General features: G+C 43.7%; 1 protein-coding gene across 18 annotated transcripts; it reads right to left on the bottom strand.

Annotated features, from left to right (window-relative positions):
* Positions 1-21,391, bottom strand: LOC142580180 (uncharacterized). 18 transcript variants are annotated; one of them, XR_012827613.1, is made up of 7 exons: positions 20,143-21,383; positions 18,261-18,449; positions 15,848-15,984; positions 11,663-11,731; positions 11,391-11,441; positions 8,777-8,867; positions 4,501-5,773 (listed from the first exon to the last, which is right to left on the bottom strand). XR_012827613.1 is itself a non-coding variant. In XM_075691057.1 (6 exons), the coding sequence occupies exons 2-5, from the start codon at positions 15,900-15,902 to the stop codon at positions 8,824-8,826; spliced, it is 219 nt and encodes a 72-aa protein (XP_075547172.1). In that variant the 5' UTR covers positions 15,903-15,984; positions 20,143-21,376; the 3' UTR covers positions 5,732-5,773; positions 8,777-8,823. The 18 variants fall into 18 exon arrangements, 10 of the variants coding, with proteins under 10 accessions (XP_075547172.1, XP_075547173.1, XP_075547170.1 ...); XR_012827615.1 differs by having other exon boundaries at positions 21,192-21,383; XR_012827614.1 differs by having other exon boundaries at positions 18,294-18,449; positions 20,143-21,382.
* Positions 21,392-24,846: the final 3,455 nt, after the last annotated feature.

Raw genomic sequence — 24,846 nt, 5'->3', positions numbered from 1 at the left:
TGAACTTCCAACTGTTTATTTTCTTTTCAGAAAGCATCGCTATTTATAGTCACACAATAGCCCACCAACCATGCTTAGAACGCCACGACAAAGCCACACAAAATTCAACGTGGTGATAGCCCGAGGTGTCTGATCTCCTCGTCAGTGAGAGCAATAGAGGGGTGCTGACTCAACCATTCTTTAAACGTAGAATTTCTCCCGCTTTGATTATCTCACGTGTAACACGGTCTCCGTGTTTTGCAACGATAAAACATGTTTTGAATTTCGGCCTACATCCACATGCGCAGCAGTGGGCAGAATGCCATCCCTATTAGTTAGTTATGCCCCTATTCACCAAATTCAAATGGGCTGAACGAAATTGGAGAAGGGGTTTCTTAGCTCATGGACTGTAAGCCCAGCAAGTCCTACTATCAGTAGAGATGAACTGAAAGTCAAGAAACTGAAACGTATTGCACTTCAAGAGGTCTCAAGCACTCGCAAAAAATCTTAGACATCAGGACATTTTTCTAGAAAACTATTACTAGGGAAATCCAGATACACTAAAAAATTGTTGACAAATCTAAAAGCTCGCTGAAAAACTGTTAGTCCCGTGAGGTGGTCATATATGTGCCTATCTAATTGTGCTAAATATAGGTTGCTAAAGACGGGAGCCAGACACAACCCTATGCAAATGCCTTTCTTCTGCAGATGCAGCCTATTGTTCCACTGTGCAAAGGTTGACGACATGTAAAAACACCATAATTCTAAATACCCTTCTACTGAAACAACCTGCTTCCTGTGAAAGCCTTACGGCACCATATTTGTCAATACAATCCTCGACACATTGAATAATGTCATTGAGCAGGGTAGAATAATATAATTCTCTGACCTTAGCTGAGAAGGCCTTGAAGCCCTTTTTGCCGTGAAACCTAACAAAATCAAGGATTTGTCAGAACCTTTTACAAGAAACTGGTCATCAATCTAACGTTCAGCTTTGAAACCAGGTACAGGGCAGCTTGCTTCTGCCAGGTACTCCTTTCGAAAATTATGACCTGAAAAGGAACATCCTCCTTGTGCACTTACTAAAAATTACATCTCTGAACTTTTCCTTAGTTTATCGAGATTAAACTTTCTGTAAATTTCACTTGGTTTCGCTGCTGCTTTCATAAGTGATACATGCTTGCGCTCATTCAACACTGCAGAAATTGCTTGACTGGCTTTTTCCAAGAAACATTTAAAGGAAAAAACTGCAAAACCACCCTCTTTGTCAGCTGGTATGACACACAATGAATTATTCTTCAGGTAAGACTACACATTTTACAGGTAACTTAGAAGGTTGGGGCTTACATCGTAACAGGGCATCTAAACTTCTGAGTTCATCCTCACACCATCTTCTTGCGGGGCTCTTCTGGACACTTTACTTATGATGGACAGGGAAGTTCCGGTTTAGTCCAGCTGGTAGCTTGGGCACATTTTGGACCGAGGCCAAGAACTTTGCACACACTGTTGGGAAGGATGAAACCTTCAGAAACGTAGACATCACTTGTTGCTTTCTGTCAATTCTTGTCCACGTGAGCCCGTAGTAGTCTTATTTGAGGTTGCCAAAGGAACTTGGTGGCCTGATCAGCTAAGTGCAGGTGCCTCCACAGAAGATTCCTTGCGACGCACGGCTCATACTGATCAAACATCTGCACGCTGAGGTAATCTCTGTGGAGACATGCCTGCTGAAGTCGTTTAGCACATACAATCTTCAAAATTCTTTTTCCGTGACCGACATTCGAATGGTGCGAAACCAGTAAACAACGATTTTATATCCTGTGGAAGCTGCTTGTTATGAATACAGAACCTTAGGACACACGTGCTGCTAGCAGCTGTGGCAATGAGGGCAACAGTATGCCCAAAATCCCGAGGAACATATTGAAAAAAGCCTGTTGTACTAGAAATGAAATTGACAAGGGTGTCAATATGGGCTTGTTGGTCGGTCATCATGGAATGGTATCTGGGTAGTGCAGCAAAACACGTACACAATAAAAGAAAGCTAGAACTACCTGTGAGCACATATATATGCACAAGTGTATGGTTGAATAAACTCACAGGTGTTTAATTTGTTTTCTTCTGTTGCTACTTTTTCTTGCATTTTGATTGCTACATATATTGGTAATTCCCGCAAAAAGCATCAGCTGGTAGTCACCACTGTATTTTGCTATGCAATTTGTATTTTGTTATGCAATTTTAGCATCTCAGCGCGCGCCTGAAGGCGAAATTGTTGCCTAGGCAAACTATCGCCGAACTGGAACGTTTCAGAATACGTCCCCAAGTATGTGCACGAATACTTCACTGAAAAACATTTCAGGCGTATCTTTGCTTTATTACTAAAATTTCGCAGCAACACAGCATTTCTTTACTCTAAGTTATTTAGGAATCACTAGGTGTCATTATCTACGTCGTTCATACGTACTTTAGGCAGTAAAAACGGCACACCTACCTGCGAGCTTCTCTGATACCGACGTGTCTGTTATAAGGCGATGATATATATATTATTCTGGACAAATCGGGCGAAGCCAACATGCTAAGCATATAATAATGGGATTTTGTTTTGAAATCGAACTAGAACTGAAGCAAACGCAAACGCAGGTTAAGATTACGGTAGAGATTACGGTTACGGTAGTACCCATGTAGTGGTTTCAATACCACTTTTCATCAGGCCTATAAGAAAGTGGCGGTCAGATGCAGCCGTATACCGATAAAGCATGTAGTTAAATTACAAATATTGCCCTTGCAACGAAGGTCGGCGCAAGCTGGCTGAGAGGGTTTGCTTACCTCCAGAGATGGCGCGTATACAAAGACACACACGTATCGATGCAGGACTTTCTAGAGGCTTCACAAATACTCACAGCATCTATTCAATGAGATTGCGTTATGCATAACGGCACACGAAAGCTTCGAGACTCAGCCATACTCAGCTGCGTTAGTTACGCCAACTTCGAAAAGTAAACAGGAAGCTGCCATGGCACTTTTTTCAGGAAGCAGGTGGCGCTTCATGCATCAGAAACCGAAACAGAAACTAGCAAAGCCAATCTTTTTTTTTTTTTTTTTTTTGTAAGCGTTAATCTTGTTTTCAGTGCTCGGAAGTTATAAGTTATTCTATTGGTTTGTTGCAGGGCGTCCGTGTCATTGAAAGATTCAGTCCCAGTTTAAATGGTTTAAATTCTTCAAACAGCTCGTATTTTTTGCACCGCCAGTACACAGAATCGTTTTATAACGATCTTTATTGATGAATCGATATGTGGCCATTGTTTATAGCGTTTTGAAGAGCACTCGCTTCGTCTTTCCAACAGGACGCATAGGTTCGGCGCTCCGATTTGCATTTAAGGGGAGCTTTTGATAGCCTTACTTTATCCATTTAAGCGCTGTAGATGCGTTGTGACGCCTTTCGGTAGTTTGCGACGACGCAGAGTATAACAGCGGAGTCCCGCTGTTTACCTTTAACGTGTTAAACGAAGCAAAACCTCGGTAGTGCATCGTAATTTTTTTCTAAACATAATGCAGGCACCACTCGCACCGTTAAAGCATGACTGTTAAGAAGCATTTGCAGCAGCTCATTTGTCACTACGTTGGTGCGAGAATATTGCTCATCTGCCGCTTTACCTTTACTGCTCCGTATTTTTGTGTATCCGGATATTTTAATTTTATGCAAACCACCCATTCCGTGTGAAAAAGAAAAGAATTTAAGGAAAGGAAGATGCAACAGTTGCAAGGAAGGTGCAACAGTTGTGTGAAATAAATAGTGCTTTACCAACATCTGTAGTGACCTGGTGATCGTGCGCCTTGGGCGAATTCATTTTGTGTAAAAATGTGTTCCGGCTACTTAAAAAGTAAGCGTGACGTTATGGCATCAACTGCTATCTCTCATGTTGAATGAATTTTTGACAATACGTCATTGTCATGGTGCCGAGGCAAAACACAACTGAAAGTCACCTTGCAACCAAAACGCTGCCTTTCAACATACGACAGGAACACATAAACAAAACATTACGCTTCAGTATACCTTATTTTTACAGCTATTCTGAGCTATAAAGCTTAGGTAGTTGTGAAAATGAGAGGCAGCTGCGATGGATATAGAAGAGCATAGTATGCTTGCAATACCTAGAAATATTTTAAGGATGAAATTTCAGTACTTGAAAACAGTGCATAAAAGTAGAGCACTGCATGGACACTTTTCCCTGGCCTGACCCGAGCCAGTGCCATGCACTGGTCCACCCTTGTCTAGCTCAGCTAGGTTTGTCCTGTTAGCCCTTCAGCCTCAGTGTAGCATGATCCACCTCTCTGTTGTTATGAAGATGCCAACTGCATACGTATTTGCTAGATACAAATCTTGCTAAGCAGTTTTCCACTTGCATTGCTGCCGACAAGTGGCAAAAAAAAATAATTTTTTTTTTAATTTTTGGCAGCAGCGAATAATTTGCCACCTTACATTACTTTAGCTGTGGTCATAGTAATGCAAGCAAAAAAAAAAAATAATTAGAAAATTTATCAGAGCAATGAAATTAATTGACATGGAAGGAAATAAATTATGGATATGCATTCACCAATTATGTTGCACGTTAAGGTGTAGTCCAACCGACTAATGATTTCCATTTAATTTCTTTATTCATTGTTCAAGCAAGTTGAATGAAGTTGTGTAATTCATTGCATAATTACATCAGCATGAATGAATTCTTGATTGAAAGTTTTCTTCAATAAATACTTGAAGGGGGGATGCTGCGAAATTTCTCGTTGGTGAAGGGGATTTGAAAAACAGAAAAGAATGTAATGTCTCACCACAATGTCGATGGGATTGGTGGATGAACAGGCGACCAGAGTGTGGTGGCTCCGGTTTGAAGAGGGAAGGCAGGCGGCGGCAGATGGTGATGGCGTTCTGACCAGGCAGCTGGGCGTAGAACTCGGGCCCATAGCCCGACTGCTCTCGTTCTGCTCATGGGCGCAGAAACTCGCCGGTTTCGAGCAGCCGTTCACGATCGGGTAGAGTGGTGAAGCCCAGGAACGGGTTGGCAGGAGGTCCCAGTTGGGTGAAGTCCTGGTGGCTCGGGTCCGCAACCTGCCGGTCAGTCTTGAACTCCCAGTCCGGTGGCCGACCTTCTCTTGGCGTCGCTTCCTAGAACTCTCCCTTCTGCCAGCGCACCTCGCTTTTCTGCTGCTCTCGTCGATTTTTCGTTTCCTGATTGGCCCCTGGAAGCTCCGTGTTTTCTTCTGATTGGATGCATTTTCATTTTATTATTTTTTTTTCTTGTGCTGCGTGCTCACGTGCCGGACGCTCTTCAACGTTGTCTTCCATCCAGTACGGAATTCGCCTCTGCGCGCACATTCTTTCTCGTCTGCTTATTGTCTCTCTCCATCTGCTGCACCGTGTCACACACTACACACCACACTATGTAGTACAGACATTCATATTATTACGATCTCATCGAGAGATGCTCAAGAGATGAGCCGCCGCGAGGAAGAGATGAAGTGTGTCTGGGCTCATGGCGTGAGCGAGTGTCGGCCTGGCTGTCTGGCTCCAGTGTAAATAGCATGTAAATAGCCTCTTTCATCTGTGTATTTCGTCTGTGTCTGTGCAACATTCTGGTGGAGGTTAGCGATCCCCGTCCTCGTCACGGCACTCCAAAGTGGTCGGTACATCGAGCTTGTCACCGTACCTCCCAGTGACGAGACCGCATCTGCAATGGCTTCAGCTTGTCCGACTGCTCTTATCGTCATGGTTGCCCAACATCGTGACCCTGGTCTCTTCTGTGGCCTGGAGGGACAGGACGTTGATGATTGGCTCAAGCTCTATGAATGCGCCAGTGCTAATAACAGGTGAAATCCAACAATTATGCTTGCTAATGTAATCTTTTATCTCGGTGGCACCCCACGCATGCGACTCTGAACGCATGACGAGATAACGAGCTGGGACAGTTTCAAAGTAAAGCTACGAGAACTGTTTAGCGACCCCTTTGGGCGCAAGGTTGCCGCGAGAAAGGCTCTTGCGCCTTGTGACCAGACATCTACAGAGCCATACGTTTGATACATCCTAGACGTCTTGGCTCTTTGCCACAAAGCCCACCATACTATGTCTGAAGCAGATAAGGTGGCTAAAAGGCATCGCCTACGACGCTTTCAATTTTCTTGTTTTCGGCAACGTCTTTCCTATCGGCGCCATGACAAATTAATACCGTCGCCTTGAACAAGCTAAGAGCCGCCGTATCACACACCACATCACGCAGCTACCCAACAGTGCTGCTACGTCGACATGTGAGGGTCGACCACATCAGGCGACCACCTGTGATGACCGAACCCGTATTGTTCGCCGCCAGCTCGAGGCCACCTGTTGGCCAGCCTTCTCTGCAACACCTCCCGACCCGCTAGCAACCACAATTGCCAGGATTCAGGCCGTCGTCAGACAGGAATTTGAGAACATGGGTCTGAACTCCGTGTGTTGCACGTCTCAACCCAGCGTTCCCCCGTTCTCTAGCGGCCCTCCTCGTCCCCGGCACTCCTTTTCTGCCACATATCGCAACCCGTCCAAATGGCGTACCCCTGATGACAAGCCGATCTGCTTCCACTGCTGTCGCATCGACCACGTTGCTTGTCACTGCCGCAACCAATGGCCACCACCTCCTCGGACATACGCCTGCGCTTATTCCTGCACCTTTGGACCTACTGTTCCCTATGCCACCCGCCTAGAACCCACTGCCGCTGATGCCCCACCTCCGAACCTTCGCTACAGCCACTCGCCCTCATCTCAATGCCATTAGTCTCGTACGCCCAAGGCCCGTCGCTTCTCCTCGCCGCCTATTGCCTCCTGGATGCAGCCAAAAAACTAGGCACCACAGCTTCTGGAGGTGAAGCTGTGTTGTCGACCCTGCCCTCAAATTCTCTGCTCATGTTACCTACGAACCAAAACTTTCTTGACGTTGACGGGTATCCTGTGTTACGTTCGACCAGCAGGTGCTGGCGATCTTCGAGGAAGGGACCGACGGAAAGGCACCACCAGGTCTGCTCTGACGACTCGCTTTGAAAGGACGACCAGACATCAGTCCCCAGCCCATCGGCGCTACCATGGCTGTGGCGGCGACTGGTTTTGTAAGGAGGACAATGCGCCTCGTTTCCAACGGAAGGGTGCCGAGATGGCTAGACACAGTGGACGGAGCAAGTATTATTAGTGTGTACACCGTCAAGGTCTGCTTGGAGCAGGGGAGCTCCTGGAAGATATTTTGCGGTGCCGTCTCAGGCAGCTTAGAACCCGTCTCGCGCATCAGTCAATGGACAGATGCGGCGGCCACTGACTGCAGGGTCAACTCTGGAATAAAGAGGCGCCTGCTCGGGTCAAGCACAGTGTCTGCGAAAACCCTCTCACCTTGGTGTGGTCAGTGCAACCTGTGCAGAAGTGAGTGCATAAACCCTCCCCCTCAAAGGCGGGTTGGTTACGATGACTTTGGACGCTCCGAATTAGTCGGCGGTGAACTGCCGTTTTCCCTCACCTAGGGATTTCGGGAGGACAGTGTATTTAAGGAGCCGTTGGCGGCTCCTCAGGGTGCATTCCTTTTTCAGTCATGTTAGACTGATGAACTGTCACATTCTCATGCAGATACTGTAAATAAATCCCAGATTCCTCATTCTTGATGAGAACAAGTCTCTTCCTTCAACAACGTCCTCAGCGTGGATAAGTTCGATGACCGCGTGGGCCAGCTACCATCTATTTCATGCCCGACTCCAACCATTACACCTGTCACTGCACTCATCGATGCAGGAGCACATCTTTCTATTATGAGTGCTGCCTTCCGACGACGACTGAAAAAGCACTTCACCCCAGTGTCTGCACGCGTCGGTTGCGTTGCGGATGGCGGTACTGTGCCTATCATCAGCATATGTACGGCATGTGTGAGCATCGCCGGCCGCCACACTCCTGTCCTCTTCACCGTGATTGCTCATTGCCCCATGACCTAATTCTCGGACTCGATTTTCTCTCTGCGCATTCTGCTCTTATTGACTGCTCTGCCAGTACCCTTTGCCTTGAGTTGCCGATTCTCGTAGAACCTTCTAACGCACCCCAGTGTCGCTTACGCCTCACCTGCTTTATTCGCCTGCCACCGAAGTCAATAGCCTATATTAAACTGTTGTGTTGCCCACCTGTTCCTGATGGCGAGTACCTCGGCACTCCTCTGCCCAACATTCCACCACAGTATGACATCACTGTGCCTCACAGCATTCTGACTGTTACTGCTAACCATACTCGCATGCCTATCTTTAACTTTGGATTGGGAAAGCAAATCCTACTGCAAGGTATTTGCCTTGTCAACGTTGATTGTCTCGGCGACTATCACGTAGCAGCTTTATCAACCGATGGTTCTTCTGAGCTTAGCAAGCCCCTTGCACCAGCCTCGGGCACCGATGCCAACATAAAGAAAATGGTTGCGGTGGACCTGTTCTCTGCGCAGGCTGACAACCTTTGCCACGTATTATCCTCCTACCGAGATATTTTTTTACTTCAAACGATCACCCTTTAGGCCAGACGCTCGCGGTCCAGCATCGGATTTCTACTGGCGATGCTACGCCTATTCACCGATGACCATATCAAGTTTCTGCATCGGAACGCCGAGTAATTCTAAGTGAAGTGAACAAAATGCTAGATAAAAACATCATTAAGCTTTCTTCGAGTCCCTGGGCGTCACCTGTGGTTTTGGTTAAGAAGGACGGCACGTGGCGCTTCTGTGTAGACTACCGTCATCTGAACAAAATTACTAAGAAGGAAGTCTACCTGCTCCCAAATATAGACGATGTCCTTCACTGCCTCCATGGTTCCAGCTATTTCTCTTCTATTGATCTTCGTTCTGGATATTGGCAGATTTCTGTTGGCGATATGGACAGAAAAAATACGCTCAATCAGCTTGGTAAGTTTAAAAAAGTAGGGTACGCTGTTCACTCCATAGAGAAATGTTTTGCGTTCCTGGTTCATTGGCCTTGAAACGAAATTGCCCTCGCTGTGCAGCACTATAACATGGTTGAACTTCAAAAGTTCCTCTCATAAGAATGCAAAGAAGCTCCCCAGAAGGACGGGTGCAGTTGTCTAATGTGGCTATCACTAATATTACCCACAGTCAAGATTCTATGGCACATATGTTTCTTTGATTAACAAGGCCAACGTAAAAGCAAGATGTGTGTTTTTACACCATAGATCAGCAGCACATAACCTCCACCTTAAATGTGATTGTTCACCTAAATCTGCCTGCATTTTGAAAGTTAGTGCAAACATTAAAATTAAATTAAATTGTGGGGTTTTACGTGCCAAAACCACTTTCTGATTATGAGGCATGCCGTAGTGGAGGACTTTGGAAATTTCGACCACCTGGGGTCCTTTAACGTGCACCTAAATCTAAGTACACGGGTGTTTTCGCATTTCGCCCCCATCGAAATGCGGCCGCCGTGGCCGGGATTCGATCCCGCTACCTCGTGCTCAGCAGCTTAACACCATAGCCACTGAGCAACCACGGCGGGTAGTGGAACCTTCTGTGCTGTTGGCACCCAATTTCAAAGTGTTTGCCCAGCCCTGTGCACTGTAACTTGATGGTTCCAAATTGCTGGTTTTTAGGCCCTTGCCCAACTGGTTTGTTGAAATAGATGTTAAAACGAATGACAGCTACAATTTCCTGGACACTTATCAATGAGATTCCGCTGTAATTTCAGCGGTGCTCACAGCAACAACAGATTTGGTGAAGTAAGGGACAGGCAGAGTGTTAAAGAGAACTGTGAAATCCATCAAACGGATATGTTGAGCTAACAATGTGGACTGATTGTATAAAGCGAGCAAGCTGCCGAGAATTGCTAAGCTTGATGTGCAGACCTCATTTCTTAGGCAAATAAACTGTGCAATGTCTTGTTTTATTATTGATGACTGCTCTGCCAGTCTGCCTGAGTTGTCATTTTTTTGTATTTATCATAAAGCAGGCACTTTCATGTTTTTGTAGTTGTGTGACACAGAGTCATTTGTTTCTTACAGCTGTCATCTTCTCAGAAGCAGGTACTCATGCTTGGACACCTGGAGAGCACAAGCTGCAGCATGTATGCCGAAATAAACAGCTATTGCCTATTTCAAATAGAACCTATGTAAGGCAAGGCCCCTTTTTTGCTGTACTGTGCTTGCAAATTGCAAAGCAATGATAAGACACAATGTAGAAAGAAACATTTTCTTTTATTTGGCAGACATTAGAGTGGCATCAAAAAAAAAATATATATTGAGCAGCCCCAAATCAGTCACTACACTAAGCAGCTCCACTACAATTCACATGACCTAGGAATCCCAGCCTTACAACCGAATGATTATTCGTATAAGTGACGATCAAGATCATTCTTCACTTGAATGCCACGGAGCGCTGTTCAGTAACAGCAGTCAGTTTGTGTCCCTGCAAGCAGGAATATTAATTCGTGTTTTGGTTAATGGTGACATAACGAAATTTATAGTTTTCTGGCCCATCAGATGTTTGAATCGCAAATAACTTCGCCAAAGATGTACACCTTGTCAGCGGTACATGCAGGATGATTTGCGTTGGCCAGACTTTTGAGTGGGACTTCGGTATCAATGGAGGTATAATGTGTGTGTGCATGCTTCAGTACAAGGGAGATTGGAGGCAGCATCAAGGCAACCTATAGGCACTGCGTGAAAAATCTTGAAAGCTATGCTATTTGCTAATGCCCTTCTGCCCTCTGCACTTGATAGAATACTTTCCAGGTTTAATTTCAATCAGAAAAGAAATTTAGTATTTTCTGATGCTACCTTGACATGCAAACAAATTTTTGTCATGTAGGAGGAGGGGTTAGGTTAAACTACAACACAATTTATCTATAAGTTTTTCAGCGTGCTATTTCATGTGTGGTACACTTTCTTTAATTTGGCTTGCTGACCTGGCAGCCGCATAGTCTTGGGCCAGGGATGACTGGATGGGAGAAGACAATGAGGTGTACTGTTCATTGTTTAATAGGCGCTTGTGTACTATAGCATGTAAAAATAAAAAAAACGAGTGATATTTTTATGCTTTAAGCATTTTGCAGAGTGAAGTAAAGTTATAACGATTTTTTTTTCTCTAAGAGATGAGAGAAGATGGTGTTGCTTGCTCATGATGTTGCTGGGATACCCTAGTACCTAGCTCATAACTCTTTAGTGAAGTAAAGATCACCAGGTAGAAACCACATCAATTTGTAAGAGTTATGAATCTTCAGCATGAAAGTAAATTAGTGCTTTATTTTATTGGATACGTTCCCCTTTTGGAAAGTTCTGTGAACAAAATGAAAATTTGCAAAAGGAACAAATAAGAATTTGGAACAAGCATGCTATCAACACAACTAATGCAAAAGCAGAATTTAGTCACACTACATACCAATAAGGACAGTGTAGGTGTGAGAACGTTGCTGATACTTTACTTTTCCACCTATGACAAAGGAAAAAGTATACTCCAGTAATTCAAATGAGAACACAATTCTTGTTACACCAGGTGTGGCGAGCCCGGGAGACAGCAAGAGCCGCAGGAGTCCTGGACTAAGGGCGCCTCCCACACAAGCAGAATGACACCTGCTTTTCCTTTCTTTCTTTTAATAAATGTTTTTCCTTCTCCTCCTCTTCCTTATAATGTTCTTTAATACAATGGTTTACCTGACTTGGAGGCAGTTTTATCTTGGGAGCTCCTATCTGAATACATGGGAACAGAGAAATAGTTTTTCTCTGAAGCCAGCAGCAGAATTCGATGAGGTTGGTTACATGTAAAAAAAAAAAGCTGAAATGTAGCGACTGTTTTAGGGGGCAATTTTTTGTGGCAGGAAATTTTGAAAATTGTGAAATTAAAAAGACTTCCGTATGAAGTTTACAACTTGATACAAAAGCTATGAAATTGTAAACTTTGTGCTTATATTTGTAAGCTTACTGACTCTCAGCAATTTTTCCTAAATATTCAAGGTCCTAAATCAAAATTATGCAGCCTAGAATGACTAAAATTTAACTTTTTCTCTCAAATGCAACAAATTTCATTGAAATTATTCCAGTAGTCTCAAAAGCATTTCTGCATTTTACATGTATTTGAGTGAAGAGATTAGAGTTGGCACTGAACTAAAGCATCCTCCTCAAGGTAAGCACATCATTTCTGGCCGTAAGGCCAGTTATCAGTCGACGCTCTACACTATAAAAGAGAATTGCCTTTTTTTACACTTTTCCAGCAATTCCAACTTAGTAGCATGCTTAACTGAATGCAGCTAGGAAGAAGGAAATTTGACAATTTTTAGTTTATGTGCAGAATTAATGCATTTGTATGTCACTGAATTTTGGCCTTCATAAGCATTCATATCCTTGAATTTTCTTTCAATGTTGAATCGAACATTTTGTACAATACCTGAAGCAGCCATCAGGCCACCAAGCAACGTAAGGGCAAATAAGAGCTTCATGTGGAAGCACTTAAAAGGTCTGCTCAATTCACCTGCACAACTGTGAACCAGTTAACGAAGGTTCACGAGAAGTTCAGAAATTGTGCAGCTTGTTTCTGCGGTGCAGGCACAGCGCAACACTCGAAACAAATGCCAAGGTGCAGATGCGGTGCAGGCGTTATGTTATGCCCGATTAATGTGCACAGAGTGCGTACATTTGAAAGATTGTGAACTACAAGAATTATCAGCTTGTGGGCCTAACTACAAACCACACTTGTAGACACATCAGACGTGTGTAAGCGGGCTTTTAATGGTGCTTGCACCCATGTGCTGGATTGTCTGCTGCACTGCTGCGTCGCACCTGTACGCCTGCACCAAGTCGGCACCGACAGCGGAGTAGGTGCAGCAAAATCATGAATCAGCCCTGCACCTTTTGAAGCGAACGGAGTGGTTCAGCGGGTGCCATTGCTGCACCACTGGAACGAATGGCAAGGTGCAACACCTCGTGAACTGGTTCAGGCGGTGCAAGCGAATTGAACGCACCTAAAGTAAAGCACATTCAGGGGTGCTATAACATAAAATGATTTCAAACTGTTTTGATTCCAATCTCCTGACATCAAATTTATGTAACCACCGGCGCAAGCATCGGGCAGTGACTTGCAGCGTGGTCTGAACAACCCAACCAAACACTCTCCTCGTTTATAGGTGGTCACCTTTGTTCACTTCCAAAACCAATAACATTGCCTACACTCAGCGGTTTTTCTTATCTAATTGGCTGACAAGAGGCGAGGTGTACGGTCTAGTGGAGAGGGTTTCGATGGGGCCGAGCCAGCACAGTGAAAATAGATAACCGCATGAAGAGGGTGGTGCTGGCTTCTCCGAATGGTCCGCTTCACCTTATTTAGCTTGCGGTGGCTGGTCGAAAATCGCGGCGGCTTGCAACAGAAGGATAAGAATGCCGCTAAAACGAATCCTCAGCAAGGAAGAGTTGGCAGAGCGATGCTGTATACATGCCGCAAGGGCTCGATAACGTTTTACTGCCGTGCAAAAAGGTTTATAATGTGCAAACAAATACATGCTGACCGGCAGATGTGAGTAGCGAGGGCCTGAGCGATCGGCGGGCAGCCATCTTCTATTCCTTTCAGAACGGGGCAGTCTCTGGCTATTCAGAAAAATTTTCAGTTTTGTTCAGCATATTAATGCATTTTTTTTTCACGTACACGTCACTTTGATGCAGTCAGTTTTTGTGGTTTTGTGAGGTCGCGTGACAGACAGGCGAGGTGGGTGTTACCCAAAAACATTGAACCAATAGCAGAGGGCCAATGGTGAAAAGGCGTTGAATCAGGAATAATTATTTTTCTTTTGTGCAGTTTAATCATTCATAATCAGTGTGTACATGTATAGCAGATGGAGAGCCATCACGGTTTTCGTGACGTCGCGTGACAGACGGGTGAAGTTTGGAGTGGCCTGAAAAAGTTTTGACCAATCATGGTGGGCTGATTGCAGAATTGGAATAGAAAAGTTTGGAATCATTTTATGTTATAGCATCCCAGGATTCTACAGGGGGCCATAGAATGTAGGCTTCCATGCAAAGATGGCCAACCTCACAAGGTTCACACGGCTGACGTAATGAAGTCAACCTAAGCTGATCTCAACCTCCCTAAGTGATGCGACATTGGTTGGCTGTTAAAATTTTTTAGCTATGGCAGTGGCAACCTCATGGACAAATTTGAGGTTGACTGAGGTCGAATGCTCGGTGAGGTTATATTTCACAGCAGCTGATGTGCACATTTCCACCTCATGAATAAATATGTGGAAAGTTTTATGATTTTACTGATATGAAGGGGTAAATATTTATGATAATAATACAATAGCCCCAGGCAGGAATCTGGAAGTGGGCCTCACCCCAAGCCACCTGAGGCTTTGTTTTCAATTTGTATAGACAGCTCTCGTCACATATGAACCATAGGTGAACATTTCTTTTGCTTTACTTCAGATGTGTGACACCACCGCAGTTGGATATCTTGCATCGGCCTGTATCCTCTGACCTTACTTTTAAAAGACAGTGAGTCACGTGCCAAACTACTTCCTCGTCTGCTCTGAACTAACAAATGACAGTTGTTGCCTCTCATTCAGTGTTGGCCAAAGACAGCTAGCCAGAATCTTGGTACTGAATAATTAAACTACGCAAGACAAACATTCTTTTTTCTGGTATGTTGCCTGTAGGCAACAATTGTCAATAAAGGGTTAATGAGAAATAAATTAAAAACTGAAATACAGTAGAACCTCATTGATACGATCTTCACAGGAACTGGAAAATAAAGTGTACCATAGGAAAATCATATCATCCAACATATTATCCAACCAAATCGGATTTTCAAGAAAAAAAAAAAAAACTTAACATTTCGAAAAACGTATTAAGCAGAATCGTATCGAGGTTCCACTGTATAAAAAAACTACACTGAAATTGGCTGTAGAAAAGTCAGTACTACTAATTACTAACTGCGCTCTGAAGCTTGTCACAATTTTTTCTAGAGTTTAGAAGTCTAGGACCTTGATTTAACGCAAGAAATGAATAGTCAAAAATATCATGCAAGTACCCCTTTAAAGTTCAACATCTTGAGACGTATTTCTGCACATTGAGATGTAATATTTACCAAAGCCATAAGACTCTTAACAAAGCATGTTTCACAGTCTTGCAGGCAAACCAAACATTTACAGTGGTGCACCTTCAGTCAATTCTATGGACCTAATGCTTGCATCTTGCACACCTGCTCAAGCCAGAGGCAGGAAATTAGGAAAACCTCCAAAACACTTCAATTATCTCTTTCTGAAAGAGAGAAGTATGTTTTATCTAGCAATTCTTGACATAGCCAGACTAGTCTAAAGGTAAATTGACAACTATGTTCCTCACGAAGGCCTGATTCACACAGGTGTTATCAGCCCCATCACGGTACATGCGTCTGTCAGGACAGAGCATTTCCTTGCCGATTTCTCTCCAGAAACAAGACGCTATCGACATTTGCTGATGCTCTAAACATCATCAGTATCCTGTGTTAGAGGAGAAAATGGTGTGAAAACCCTCTATTTTCACAGATACAGGTTCCGTAACATTTGGTGCCGAGACATGACAGGATGGGTCAAATGTGTGAACCAGAATTAACTTACAATGGCACTTGAACATAAGATAAGTTAGAGAAACATTGCTGTAAACAGATGGCAACACAGGTGAAAAGTTTTAGATAATGATGCCAAAGGACAGACACCATTGCTTGTAATGCTTCAGTAGAAGCACAAGGTGAGATTTTCAAGATCATAAGCTGGAATCTAAACCATGCAAGGCAAGCAAAGCCCACCTGCCAACTGTGTTCACAGCAGCCTACACATATTGTCAACCCACGTGACGTTTCTGTGGCCAACATACCATGGCGGTTGTGCCAGGATGACTGTGGATGCAGATGGCAACGTGGCCAAAGCATTCTCGCCTTGAGCTAGCATTGCAGATGCAGCCAAGGAGCACCTGCTGCATAAATCAGTCTTGCGTCTGGAAGCGTCCGCAACCTCCATGAAAGTGTTACACAGGAAAAGAGATGCACCAAATATATTTACTGAATATTTACAAAAACTGTAGCAGCTGACAAGATAGTAGTTAGCACGCAAAATCCAAAAGTGTTCCCTTTTTCATCAGCCTTTTAAAATATGCTCTCTAGATCACTAGACTTTATCTAAAGCAGGAACAATAGATCGATCCTCTTCAAAAAAAGACAATACAGCACTGACATGGGTACTCGCATGAACGAGCCCACTTCGTGTGTCGACCACTCGAATCTGTTTTAAACACAGGCCTATTTCCAAAGCTCCAACTGCAGTGCACTTGCTTTTATGAAATATGTAAATTAATTTGGGCTAGTTGATGGGTCTTAAACGAATGCACAAATATAGATGGAAGTGACAATGTGGACAGAACCGTCTTCCAACTGTTTCTATTAGAGCATAACCTCCCTATAGCAAAGCAACATATAGGGAACTGACAGTTACAGTGAAAAAGTGCCAGTCCTGATTACACTCCGTTAGGCATTCACATATTTTTCAATGATATCCCATTCATACACTGCGTGCACAAGAGACTATTTAAATATGACAAGCCTTTGGTGTAACTTAGAATGATCAGGGGTTCCCTGCAGTGCGATTAGGTGACAAGTTTGGTTCAGTACATATTGATTGGTTTCATTGCATGGTATTTATATAATTGTTACTTTTACAAAATATTTCGCCTACTGCCTAATGCGAAATTTGAGTGCAGCTCTATACAGGTTTCCATTTCGCAATATATTGGCTAGCATGGACAATCTATCTCGTGTGGCACTTCGCAAACAAAGCAAGGTGTGGCGCAACTGCGTTGCTAATTGGAAGACCATGAGGGCAGCACATGGGTGATGCGTGGGCGCAATTCACAGCAGCTGCCGCAGACAGACCTCTGCTCATGCAGTGCTTTGTTTCCTTACAGATGATGCGCACTAGTGTGGTATAAAGGCTTCCAAGATTTTCTTTCCTAGGAAACATCTAATGAAGCAATAGCTCCTAAGAAGGCCACTATCCAAGATAATCAAGAAAGGAATAGAGAAAAATGTCACAGAAAATCACATCAAACTAGGTCAGAGCATCAAAAATTGACCAACATTCTAGGCCTTGCCCTTGGAAAAAGTCTTGCAGCAAGGTTAATTGAGCACAAATTATATGCAGGTATTCTATGGAGTGATGTCAAAGCTCAAACACTGAGCTCTGCTCTTCTGCAGGACCTTGGTGATGCACATTTTAAATACCATTCTTCTGGCTACTATGGTTTACAGGAAAATTGGTCATCCTTAAGCGGACAGGCCACCACCATAGTACATTTTCAGGCATATTACTTGCGCTAGCAGGCAAAACAATTAAGGTATACTGACAATGAACATCTGCGGCAGGACGCAATAGCAATGACAGTATTTGGCAGGATGTTTAGACAACAGACTAAAAAGAGTGGACTGGAGGTGAAAGCAGTTCTTTTGGTGAAGTATTTAGCTCGGCTTTAAACAGTGCATTGCTTGCATATAGGGTAACATACTTGTCATGTGCAAGTTTGTAACAGTGTACTTATGATGGAAAATTCTGATCAAAACCACACAGTGGCATGGTGAGGCAAGTGGACAACACAGTGGTTTTAAAGCATTGTTTCATGCCGAGTACTAAGCAGCAAGTTCGGTATTCCCACACAGCAGCCAGGTTAATGAGATCAAAAATGAGAATAAAATGTCAAACCAAGTGACAAAGCATGAAGCAAGACCTATATATAAAGTTTCAAAGTTCTTTGACTCGTGTGTGCACCTTGTTGGCAAATGTGTGAACTTTCGACGCAGAAAAAATGTTGTCATAGGAAACAACTTGTCAAAGATAATCACTTGTTTATCAACAAAGCGAGATTTTATCACACAAGAGTTCAAAAATCGCTGCTTAAAAAATTAGAAACACCAGTAATTTTGACCTTCTCTTGCATTGAACACCCTGTGATTAAACTGTCTATGGCATCTCTAGCATGTCGTGCGGACCAACACCTAGGCAAGAGACAATGCCAGCAACTGCTGCAGAATAGGCAAAAGCAGAGAAAACAGTAATGGCATGAAACAGGCTGTAGCATTACAAAAAGAAAATGCACAAGTTTGATGACAAATGATAAAAAAAATACAATTCAGAGCCCTTCCACTATGTGAAGATGGAAGACCAGCTGAAGCTGTACTTGTTGACAAGTATATTGAGTTATATATGGTTAATTGCTATATTGATTAAATAAAGAAACATACACACAACTTCGTTATCTTTGATTTTCTATTTACTTTGTCACCATGGTAACCATTGCTTTGTGGTCACTGTGATATACTGCAATTGGTCGCCGATGCTTTCGTGCCCACTCCCGCTTCTGTTTGCAAAGGTGATCCTCACGGGCACGCTGTTCTTCATCGGTCACAGAGCAGCTAGCCGACATTACGGATCTGCAGACAAGGCGGGTCTGGCTATAGCAACTGCCCGTTGCCTTCACGCTGTTGCTCACACCGGTGCTCTTAACATGCACATTGTTGTTCTTCAGTACGAACTAGACGCATCCTGGCCATAGCAGGACCAAAGTAAAACTGCTGATAACGTCGCTAGAGCGATGTCGACTTCACAAGAAAACGAGGCACAGACATTGGTGGGTACACAATGACGTTTTATTATTCTGCCATGCACTCCGGAGCCACTGATCACTGCTGGCGCACAGCAGGCTACTGTGGATTCAATTTTGTCGACGCAACTTTTTTCTGCACACCCTGTCGATGTATGCACTATTGGTCATGGTCAGAACCTAGCCATATACAGCTTCTCTGTAAAAATAGCAGGGGAAACAGAAGCAGACACGTTCAATGCATCACAAAGGAATGCAGCAGGCAAAAAGATGCGGTTTCTGCAGCACAAGCCATGACCTTGTACAGCTTGTGGCAAAAAAATGCAGCACAAGCAGATAGCTCAATCACTTCGCAGTTGTTCTAGCCTTGTGAACTGGAGCAACTGGCTTTCCTGTCCAGGAAGCATGGGCAACGACACTGCACACATGTTGGTAATATCAAGCTTTGATGCAGACATAGTAACGTGTGGTGAGGAATTAAGTAATCTTTGTTTCCACTTCTGCATGAATTTTGTGGAAGTGCTGGAGGGTCAAGGTTTTATACAGCTATTAATTTATGTATGTGGTCTAATAAACCATTGCAAAGTGAATGTGTGGCATCAGCAACAGATAGCCAGGCACTATCACAAAAAGAAGCAAAATAATGCTAGGTTGTCGAAAGTTGCAGGTTCTGGAGGAGAGATAGAAAAGGACAAGACTGCATCGATCAATTGGAAATGACTGAAGGCATGCACGGTATGTTGAGCAAGAAGCGGACAGAAAGAGTACAAGGAAACGCATGAAGGAGAACAGTCTGACAGTGTGTGAAGGCAGGAGCACCACATTAAAAAAAATTGGAAGAAAGTAGCAAATGAACGGGGGATCAGATGCCAAGGAGCAAGCATTTTCTGCTAGAAATGTTATTGCTGTTGCGCCTTAGCCCTGGTGCTGCAAATGGAAGGTGGAAGAAACAAGTACAGTACAAGTTGAGAAAGCGTTGTGGCAAGAGTGAGTGGCATTAGATCGGTGCCTCATCAAAATGATAGAATTTGCAGTGCTCATCTGCACTCAACAAAGTGTGGTAACCTGTGTTGCTGGAAGTGTGTAAACTATCTCGAGATGAAATGTACAATCAGCCAGCTCTTCCAGATTCAGAAAAGAGTTAAGACCAGAGGAAAATTTCAAAAATTACAAGACGGCAACCTGATTTGATAAATCATATTTTGGATGTTTCCAGTAGAAGCACTTGCACCAACGGAAACTAAGCTGCATTAAAGGTTGGACTTCAGAAAGTGCATCAACACTACACCAACGATAAATGCAATTCCACTACATGGATGACTTGCCTTGTATGAAAACATTGTTTTCACCTTTTGCTCTCCTGTTCGCCACGTAAGCATTGCGGATTAAGACGAAGTCTCACTGTTTGGTGCAATGCATTTGTCACTGGCTGACCACAAATAATCGCTGTCAATGTAGTCTAATGAGCATTAAAAAGTTCTCTTCAGCTCCTACTTTGTGACTAATGAGCCGGCTGTGCTTACATAGGTACGGATCCACCTCCAGAGGGTCACTACTGAATTGCATCTTTTTTTTTCTTTACAGGAGCGTGGAGACCTGCATTAATAGTGTTTTTTCACTGACAGCACATATGTTACCGGGCTTTTTATTAATCTTTTAAATCACCCACACTGGCGTACGTTATCCTCTTCATTTAGTATAGAGGGGTAAACATCGACAAAATGATGCAGCTCAAATAGGTTGAACGTGTATGCGTTTTCTATCCGCAGTGACGGACAAGATGGCTCGAGCGTTGCATAATGCCGTTTGCCTAAAGCCAGCTTCGCTGCAGGGCACCAGTGTCGCGCAATGAAGCATGCGCATTGTATTGCGGCAAAGTATACCAAGAGTGGAAAGCGGCCACTGTGATATACGCGCCCACTTGCCGTCACGTCTCCTGCCGCAGTACAAGCACGGAGACGCCGAACAAGTGTACTGGCAGGCATTCAGAGTATTTCGCATGCGGTTGTAGCGATCTGAGCCCTTGTTTCGTCCACATAGAGCGCCCCTTATATGAGCTAGACATTGTAACAGCCGGGATTATTAACTAGCCAATATCAGTGTTACTGTACAGCTTTCACAAAGGTCTACTGCTATGAAGTTGCATGACGACCATTTTTCTTTAGCATACATTTCTTCCGTATTCATCCGCAGGGCGTAGTCTTTTGCCAGTGTGGCTGTACAGCTCTCACAACGATCTACGGCTCGATCGCATGGAGACGCAAGTACACACATACACATACAGAGTACAAAATTTCCATTCCCACGAATCTCCAAGTGTGTTGTATGCTCAGTTACATTAAGAACTAATGCATCGGCACGGCAGTTAATTCATAAACTGTTTCCGTTCCCGCGATTCCCCTGAAGTGCGTGGTATGCTGACCTTGATCAACGACACTAATGAACAATGCATCGGCACGACGTAATACTTTGCCACTAAAGTCATTCGAGAAGACACCTCACTTCCAAACGTATCCCCTGCGACTACAAAATTTAATATGCTGCCGTCGCAACAAAATAGCAACAAACTCACCTCGGACGCGGCTTTTTGGTCTTGCCGCCCACGCATCCTGTCGATTCTGTGCTGCAAGCTCGGCTAGGGACAAACGGAGCTAACAGCTTTCTTCCCCGTAGTACCTAGGCGAAGAGAAATTTTGAGCACCAAAAGTCCCCACATTTCTCTCTCGCAACTACTGCTCCTCGCGCGTGCGCAGAAAGAGCGGTGAAATCCAATTTCGATGTGCTCGTCGACAAGTGCAATCGCGGAGACGTGGATCGTCGAATTCGGTACGTACGCGAAGGGAGAATAAAAAACTTGTACAGATTGCATTCTCCGATTGCTATGCGTTTGTTGACACGCTACACAGCAAATGAAGTGCATTTTCACGTTTGCTTCGTGCGCCTTTGCGAGTTGTCAGTGCTAGGAGGTGTTCGATCCCCAGCAGACGACGAGGTCGTCACAATTTTCTTTTGTTGAGTAGCATGCAAAAATCGCGCTTACGGAGCAGCTTGAATTATTTCAACCTCGGCAAGGGCAAATGACAAGACAGCAAAGTACCCGAAGTTTCAACGTTGCGCTGAACGCGGTACCGTTCAGTTGCATTTTCTTGTCGGTTTTCAAGCATGAATTGCCCGATGCATCTTGAAAGCTTATCTTGCCTCTTATTAAATTTGACAGAGCAAAAGTGTAGGCTATCGTAATGAATTTGCTACGATAGCATTAAATCCGTGGCTTGAATAAAATATTACATGCACGTTAAGTTGCACCTCTTCTCTGGAGAATTTTTTTTTCTTGCACAGAAACCAATAAACATTGGCTATGTTGCGGACTTTGTATCCTTACTGCATCTGTATTAACACTTGCTTTGAAAGGTAATTAACTCAAGAGCTAGTAGATTAAGTAAATTGCTTGCTATAGTGGCAAAGTGACAACGTACCCTCGTGCACAATTATGTAGAACTCGTGCAACAATGCGAAAAGCAGGCAAACGGCCTGTTCTTGTGGGGATAAAACAGTATAAAACGACACGCTGAAGAAAAGTAAATCAAAACTGTGCAGTGAAGTCAGCCAGTGCAAGCAGTTCTTGCACGTTCACAGCGGATCAAGTGTGCAGAAACATTCATGCCTTACATGTTTCTAGTAAGTTTCTAATAAGTTTGTGATCACATATATTAGTGTGTAAACCCATATAACGATATCCGCTGCGATTATTATCTTTATAAGTAATGAAATACCATGCTACTTGCAAGAACATATATCACCCGAGGATTTTAGAACAAATTTCTGCATTTAAACTATACACAATATGTGGTTTATTCAATAAAAGACCACAAACTGGGCTTTTTTGCAATGACAAACTTATTCCAAACTTTACTTACATACAGGCAAGAAAAAAAAATATAGACAGAAATATTGTTCTTCAATTTGTTCACCTGCCACTGTGGCTATAGCATTCTGCTGCTAACACAAGGCGAGGGGTCGATTTGCCAGCCATGGAAGTCGCATTTCTATGGGAGTCATAGGTGAGAAAAAAAGCTCTTGCACTTAGATTTAGTTCATCACCTTTTATTGAACTCTTACACTTCAAAATACTATTGCATAGGGGGGCATGCTTATGCAAAATCTAACACCAATAGAAGGCAAAGGGCAGAATTGTAAAACAACTTTCTTTCGTGATAATTCGAGTGTGTAAATATTCATTGCATCAATATGTATTGTTCAACAGCACTGCACAAATAAGCATGATCAGGTATAACAAGTACTCTGTCAGGAAGCTGGTTCTACAGATGTATAAAAGGCATGAATGCTCATATTACGTCGCACACATAGCACAAAGAAAACCTTTTTCAAGAGTTGTCCCTTCTGGCAGATATGAGTGGGCCATAAGCAGCAGAAACTTTATTGCAGGACATTGTGTAATACCGCTTATGAAAGAATGAAGAGAGTGAAGAGGCTTTTAACAGCAGTACCTCATGCTGCTCTAATAAGAGGAACGATGAGCAAAAACATTTCTGGTAGAGCACTTAAACAGTAACTTTCTGAAAGACAGAAAATTCCAGGTGAGAGTTTGAGGTACATTTGGCCCACACACACCAACAACACGGGCATACTACAAGAAACACTACAGCCTATGGTGTATTACAGTCTATGGGAAAGCTATGTTATACAGAAATCAAGAATGATGCAACAAGCCCTCGACAACACTGCAGACTTTCTTGGCCAGTCTGGCCTCTCGCTTTCTGATAAGTCAGCTCATATCTACGTCGGAAAAAAAAGAAAGACTAGAATCAAGAACTACCCCAGATTGCACATTGTGATCCACATAGCTGGACAAATATGCCCGCAAGTCAACATCCACAAATCCTCAGCTAGTGTAAGCCCATTACGGCAGAGCCAGCACATGGGTGAAACAATTATGCAATGCCTGGACGCAACTTCCACACCTGGTGAAAAGAATAATCTCGAAATAATGGGGGTGGACGAGTGGATGCTATAGAAAATCGCAGATGCTGTGCTTGTGTCCAAGGTATGGTACGGTGTGAACTACCAGCAGCACACAAAAAAGACAACTCATCGAATACAGGCATCGGGTAGTAATAACAGGTCTTTCCAACTGTACCATGCTTGAAGACCTCTATGAGAAAGAGCTAACGAACAAGCACCTAGACAGAGTAGAGTTGCAGCCTGCAGCACAAATTCTTTGTCTCAAGAGCTCAGAACCTCGTCCCAAGATACTATGCCAGCTAGCATATGAGATGCAAAGACTACTACCTCTCCCTTCAGAAACACAACCTCGGGATTACCTGAACTTGAAACACAACAGGCCCATACCGTGCAATATGGGGGCAAACAATTAGGCCAGGAGACTATATGCAACTGCCAAACACACAGAGAAGGTTGCTAATCATGAAGATGCAAGCAAACATAAGGCACATATAGTACACTGATCTGGCAATAGCAATGTAACAGTAGTATGACACTACATAAAACTAAACCCCATATAAGTGAGTACAATTCCAGGTCATCCTACACCTAGAAAAGCTGAACTGAAAGCAATCAAAGCAGCACTTGTGCAGACTACACCCTGCACAACACCCTGCACAACACCCTGCATGGATTCACCAGAAACTGTCTGGGCCTGCACGTCACACAAGATTGTCAGGAAAATCAGGAGACTGACACGCTGCTTGTAAGCACATGGCCGGAAATTAAATTACAGGATACATAGCCATGCAGATATTTCAGGACACAAGCAGGCTTATAAGCCCGACATAATAACTGAAAACTAGATGAGTTTGTGTGTATTCATTATTAACTAAAGTGCAACAGATACACAACAGACAAGAACGAAGTGCTCTGTGTGTTCACTTCGTTCCTGTCCATTGCATTTCTGTTGCACTATAGTTAATGAATTCATAAGGCTGCACAGGAGAAGAATGGTACCTCTGCCCAAGGGCCCAATCTCTTTCTCTCTCTCTCTCTCTCTCACACACACGCACACACACACACACACACACACACACACACACACACACACACACACACACACACACACACACACACAAATGTTGCAAGAGTGCATAGCATGAAGCAGTATCAACAGGATGACACTAGATATGGATGAGGACGAACTTTCAACTGAGGTTCATTTGTAAAAATGTGGCGAGATATATAAATTACCAGAAAAA

This window comes from Dermacentor variabilis, chromosome 4, assembly GCF_050947875.1.
Source record: "Dermacentor variabilis isolate Ectoservices chromosome 4, ASM5094787v1, whole genome shotgun sequence".
Taxonomy (NCBI): domain Eukaryota; kingdom Metazoa; phylum Arthropoda; class Arachnida; order Ixodida; family Ixodidae; genus Dermacentor; species Dermacentor variabilis.
This window is presented reverse-complemented; position numbering and strand designations above follow the sequence as displayed.

What these genes read in the sequence shown, in the direction of transcription:
- LOC142580180 (XM_075691053.1), bottom strand. Translation starts at nt 21,227, where the DNA reads ATGCGTGGGCGGCAAGACCAAAAAGCCGCGTCCGAG. An exon ending in ACCAAAAAGCCGCGTCCGAG is followed by an intron (nt 15,985 to 21,191) that starts GTGAGTTTGTTG and finishes ACTTTCATGGAG; the next exon opens with GTTGCGGACGCTTCCAGACG. An exon ending in ATCCTGGCACAACCGCCATG is followed by an intron (nt 11,442 to 15,847) that starts GTATGTTGGCCA and finishes CCTTTGTCATAG; the next exon opens with GTGGAAAAGTAAAGTATCAG.